The 6,000-nt window shown below is 46.6% G+C and overlaps 1 protein-coding gene across 1 annotated transcript; it reads left to right on the forward strand.

The window, feature by feature from the left end:
• The first annotated feature begins 956 nt into the window (after positions 1-956).
• On the forward strand, positions 957-5,492 carry rbm15 (RNA binding motif protein 15). Its single transcript, XM_083769456.1, has one exon. It carries the CDS (start codon positions 1,096-1,098, stop codon positions 3,676-3,678), a length of 2,583 nt encoding a protein of 860 aa, XP_083625582.1. The 5' UTR covers positions 957-1,095; the 3' UTR covers positions 3,679-5,492.
• The last annotated feature ends 508 nt before the right edge of the window (positions 5,493-6,000 follow it).

The following is a 6,000-nucleotide window of genomic DNA, read 5'->3' on the forward strand; positions in this document are numbered from 1 at the left end:
GGAGGGGCTAGCGCCACTCCAAAAACTAGTGCAAATTGTATTTAGAGACATAGGCCTACTGCCTATGTTTTACTGTCTAAACAAAATGAAAATTGTGATTGAAACGGATTCAACAAATTAATATTCAAGTGAAAGTAAAACAACTCCAAAAGCATATTTAATCATATTAAAAGAAAATAAACTGCCAATATGTGAAGGATGAATATTGATGGTTATGCAAACAAGATTTTGCCTTGCCATCAAAGGTGGTCCTCATGATGGCCATCCTAGAGAGGCAGTCCCATGTGTTCGTTTAGGCAGGTTTAAATTAATTAAATGTTTAGGCATAGGGTTAATTAACCACATTTTGTCAACTGTTAATAGGCATAGGTTCAATGTGTAGGAGGACATGGTGTGTGTGTGGTCCTGCAGGGACAACTGGTTGTGTACTGTGTTGTTAACGTCCGGGCAAGGTCACATGTTAGCTTTGCGAGGTCATTTGCAAATTGCAATGGATGCACGTTTGACCTACTAGTCAAACACTGCCATCTTGTGGTGGTTGGGGAAATGTGGGATACTTTCACCATCTGTTCCTTGTCCTTCTTGAATAATGTTGTGTTCGCTGTTTCTTATCAAACCTGATAATTACTGACGTTTCAGAATTCCGTTCGCTCAACCTGTTCCGAAACGATGCCGATGTTTTCGTTATATCACGTCGGATTAAAACAAATAATCGGCACTTCGGCAGGATCAAAACTGTTGGCCGTGCGACGTGCGTGCGAAGACTTTCAGTTACTACTATAGAGGTCTAATTATATCTGTCAAGTTTTTTCTTTTTACATTTTTGGAGATATTTTATTTTTCAGGCACCGTACGTCTACCCAAATATATGATCTATTCTATATGCGTCTACCACCCACTTTGTTGTCCAATCGGACGGAAGGGGCGGGCGTTCATGATATTCTTTACAAAATGGCGAATGTTGTTGTTTTGCCGCAGGGTCAGTGAATAAAATCGTTCGTCGCCTTTATACTGTTTCCTGCTAGAAATCTCAGAATCAACACCGAGAAAACCAAATCGGCGATCCAATAAAGTGTCGGTTCCGTGTGGATTGAAATGAAAGGTAAAGAGCGATCGCCGATCAAAAAGCGGTCCCGGGCCTTGGACGATATCCGAGACAGGGGAGGATGCCACCCGAGCAGCAAGAAAATGGGGGCTATCTCGATTTCCAGCGGCAGTAATAATGGGAATAGCTCGACCAAAAACGACGGTTCGACGAGGAGGAGTTTACTCGGCGACAAAAGAGACAGGGACTTCGATGGACACAACAGTCGCACTGGGAATAACCACAGCTACCAGGCTAGTGCCGCCGCTGCAGCCAGCTCGATCGGAAAGAACCACAACCTAAATCTGACTCTGGATTTAGCCACAAGGACCAATTCACGCGGGGGAGGAGACCAGCGGGCCCCGCCGCCCAACACGTCCGAGAGTGAGTACAAAACTCTAAAAATCAGCGAGCTCGGCACGCAGTTGAGCGACGAGGACATAGAGGACGGACTTTTTCACGAGTTCAAAAAATTCGGAGACGTTAGTGTCAAAATAAGCCGGAGCGGCGACGAGCGGATAGCATTCGTTAACTTCAGGAAGCCGGAGGATGCCCGAGCGGCCAAACATGCCAGGGGGAGGCTAGTACTGTATGACCGGCCGTTGAAAATCGAGGCCGTGTACATCAACAGGAGGAGAAGTCGTTCTCCCGTCGAGAGAGACCCATATGGCGCTGCTCAGGGCCACAGACATTTGCACATGCAAAGACCCCTCTCCCCAACCGGCCTGGGATACAGAGACTATAGACTGCAGCAGCTGGCACTGGGACGACTGCCTCCCCCTCCACCACCTCCCTTGCCAAGAGAACTTGAGCGTGAGAGGGAATTTGCCCTCTTTGAGGCCAGGGCACGTCCAGCTTTTATTGCAGAGAGGGCTGCATTCCGCGAGGAGGATTTTATAACTCCGGAAGATGACCAAAGAGCCAATAGGACGTTGTTTTTGGGCAACCTGGACATAACTGTTACAGATACGGACCTGAGGAGGGCATTTGACAGGTTTGGCGTTATAACCGAAGTGGACATCAAGAGGCCCGGACGGGGACAAACCAGCACATATGGGTTTCTTAAATTTGAGAACCTTGACATGGCCCACCGTGCCAAGCTTAGCATGTCTGGCAAAATGGTGGGTCGCAACCCCATAAAAATAGGATATGGTAAAGCAACGCCCTCCACTCGCCTATGGGTGGGGGGACTTGGACCATGGGTACCTTTAGCTGCACTGGCAAGAGAGTTTGACCGCTTTGGGACAATAAGGACCATAGACTATAGAAAAGGGGACACCTGGGCCTATATCCAGTACGAGAGCCTGGATGCGGCTTCGGCTGCATGCACGCACATGCGCGGCTTCCCACTGGGGGGTCCAGAGAGGAGGCTTCGAGTGGATTTCGCAGACAGTGAGCAGCACCGTTACCAGCAGCAGTTCCTGCAGCCTCTCCCACTACCACCGTTTGACATGGTGGCTGAGTCGTTTGTCCACCGTGCAGCACCTGAGCCTCTGAGGGTCAGGGAAAGGACTCCCCCTCCCCTCCACTTCAGAGAGAGAGAGCTCTTTCCTGGAGCAGAATGGCCCAACCCTGCTATTCGGGACCGGATACGCGCCTCACCCTTTGAACCACTGGAGCACCTGGAGCGAGAGCGACGGCCACGGGAGCCCTGGTCTCTGGAGCGAGAGCTGCAGGGACGAGAACCCGCACGGAAACGTCGCACATTGGATGATGGCCGACATCTAGACTGTTCCCCTGACAGCACTGAGAGGACACTGAGGCGTCGGCGTGCCTCCCCGGAAGGTAGCCCCGGGGGGAGCAGCAGGGAAGGGGGCCGCTTCAGTGACTCAGAGCGCCCCCTGCGGGGTGACCGACCCTCTCCTGCACGAGAACGCCATGGTAGCCTGGAGCGAAGCGGCATGGCTGAAAGGAGGCTGAAAACCCAGAGCCTCTCCGAAAGGGGTCCATCGAGCGGCGGCATCTCGATGGCAGGAGAGCGCAAACGCAAGGCGGGGGACAGCGTCAAAGTCCCGGTCAAGAGGGAGCGCTCTGAGATCAGCTCAAAAGGCGGCCCTTCGTCCAAGCAGGACAGCGGCAAGCTGAGCCTGGCCTGGCATGGCATGCTGCTGCTGAAGAACAGCAACTTCCCGGCCAACATGCACCTGCTGGACGGCGACCACAGCGTGGCCAGCGACCTGCTCATCGACGGCGCGACGGGGAGGCAAGTAAGCGAGTTGAAGATCACCCAGCGCCTCCGTCTAGACCAGCCCAAGCTCGACGAGGTCTCCCGGCGCATCAAAGTGGCGGGCCCTGGTGGCTACGCCATCCTGCTGGCGGTTCCGGGAGGAAAAACGGAGGACGTGTCGTCGTCTGACCCGGCGGCCTCGACCCAACGACCGCTACGCAACCTGGTGTCGTACCTAAAGCAAAAGCAAGCGGCTGGAGTCATCAGCCTGCCTGTGGGCGGGAGCAGAGATAAAGACAACACAGGGGTTCTTCATGCTTTCCCCCCCTGTGATTTCTCCCATCAGTTCATCGATTTCTCTGCCAAAGCCCTGGCTAAAACTGAGGAAGACTATCTTGTCATGATTGTAGTCCGTGGAGCATCTTAAAAAAAAAGAGAGAAAAAAAAAAGAAGTCAGAACACACTAAATGTCAAACTGTTAAAAAAAAAAAGAAAAGAAAAAAAATGCTCATTGTCAATAACTATTGCATGCTGTGTGTTCTGCATCATGGAGTACTCTAGTGTGGTTTCTTTCTTTGGGTGTATGAGTGTGCTGCCATGTATGCCACTAAAATGAAAAACGGCTCACTTACAGAACATGTCAAGTTATTTAAAAAAGGGTGTATATTTGCCCACGTGTCATTCATAAACGTTCACAACAAATTAAATTGAGTATTTTAAAGCAGTGAACTACAAGGTCATATTTTAGAAATAATTGTCAGACGTAATTTGATTTAGAAGGCACCCATTTTTAATCTCATTCACTTAAAAAAAAGCATTCTTTGTCACTGCAACTTTACTCTAAAATCCTACACATTTTAGACAGTTTGGTCTTGTTATGAACAGAAAACTATGCTCTACCCAATCAGTGGTTGTTTAGAAATATAATTTCAGGGGAAACAAACTTACCTGTGTAAAACAACATTTATTTTTCTGTTCAGATTAATGTTCTAGGTATGTGACGTTTTTAATTATTTGGGGATTTCAGTTCGAAGGAGTGAACAAATGTCGTGGAGGGCAGTGGGCCTTGGTGAGAGACATAATTACATTTAGGAGGCCACAGCATAAAAAAAAACTAGTGATATTTCAGCTATAATTGAAGTCCCACTGTTGTGTATTCTGTTTAACCAATATTTAGATTTGGGTGGAACATTATGTAGGCTGCAGAATATTGGAACTTTCAAATACTCAAATAACCCAGCCTGTCTCCATTGTGATAAAAAAAAGTAATGTTTACTTGGTGTTGAGTACTGATAGATATAAAGTTGCCTATAGAATGGCCCATAACGCAATAATGCTATATTAAAAGTAATACTAATGTTTTTCTTTCTCCCCATTTATTTTTTTGCTGTGTATTTTATTTTGTTATTTTGTGCATCCCTACCCTTGCAATGGCTGTGTATTGTGATCTATAACAAATGCAAAAGTAATTGATAAAAGGTTTACTGTAGACACATTTTTTGTGTTGATATTTGACGGTCTGTCTTATTTCTCGTTTTTAATTAGAACCCTTTAGTAGCCGCATATTAGTGACAATGCCAAACTAATGGATACTTTTATTTGTTCAGTGAGTAGGTCTGTTTTTCAAAGAGTCAATTTGTCATTTTAAAAACATGTTGAAAAGTAGCTATGGATACTTTATTTGGTCAGAGAGTAGGTCTGTTTAGAGTAAAACAGACATAAAAACATGTTTAAAAGTAGCGTAAATCTTTTAGGTCACAACTGGAGCATGCCTTCCAAGTAGTCAAGATATTCAGAAAAGTCCTACTTCCAAAATGTTGCTGATGCTATTATGTTTGATAGTATGTTTTGTCATGACATGTTAAACCACACTGAATTATTACTTCATGAGTTTGTTCTAATGTGTATTGAAAGAAAAAAATGTAGAAGAAAATGACTGTTTGAAGAGCATCATACCCACCTCAACTTTGGACAACAAAGGAAAGTCTGGGCGGGCTGAGACCTCTGCAGGAAAGGAAGCCTAGTGTTTGTGAGCCTTCACTGATGAGGCAGCTTTTAACTTGTGTAGCCTATCTGCACCTGTGATGACTTCTGTTTTAAGTGGAAAATTGAGCAATGTACACCTGAGTTCATGGGAAAGGAAAACCCACATAACTGCACAGCTCATGTGAAGCTGTTCACATACCCGCAAGTGCATTCGTGCACTTATGTGACCGAATATCAATAAATTGTTTCATTTAAGGGAAACCTGTTTCTTCGGTGGAAGTGAATTGAAGAAACAAGCTGCCGTGATTTGTTGTGTTTCGAAGGAGTTGTCACTTGCATTGTTGCATTGTTTCTGCACACAAAGGGAGACATCTGTTTTGTCATTTGTTAGAACCAGTGAGGAGGGAAACCCTTGGCCTGTGTGAGGATCACTATTTGCTTGCAGGCCTTTTTAAGATCATCTGAGTTGCACATTACAAATTTACTCCCTGTACAACCCCCCACACCAGTTCCCCTGCCACACATCTGTTCCTATCGGCACCATGTGAACGCAGGGGTAGGATCAAAGGAGCCTCCATTGCCTCTTGTTTACAGCCAGTGCCCAGGTTGCCATGTGATATAATGGCAGGGGCAAACATCGATGCAGTTTTGGAGCCAGAGGCTGAGACAAGCATCCCCTGCCTACATCACAGGCTGCCCCATCTTTAAAGGTTTGATGTGCGTTGTTCAATAGGAGCTGAGAGAATCCTGTCACCAGCTTTCA

The sequence above is a fragment of the Protomyctophum parallelum genome (genome assembly GCF_964188405.1).
Source record: "Protomyctophum parallelum genome assembly, chromosome: 7".
Classification (NCBI taxonomy): Eukaryota; Metazoa; Chordata; class Actinopteri; order Myctophiformes; family Myctophidae; genus Protomyctophum; species Protomyctophum parallelum.

Excerpts from the sequence above, each read along its gene's own strand:
- rbm15 (XM_083769456.1), top strand. The coding sequence starts at position 1,096 with ATGAAAGGTAAAGAGCGATCGCCGATCAAAAAGCGGTCCCGGGCCTTG.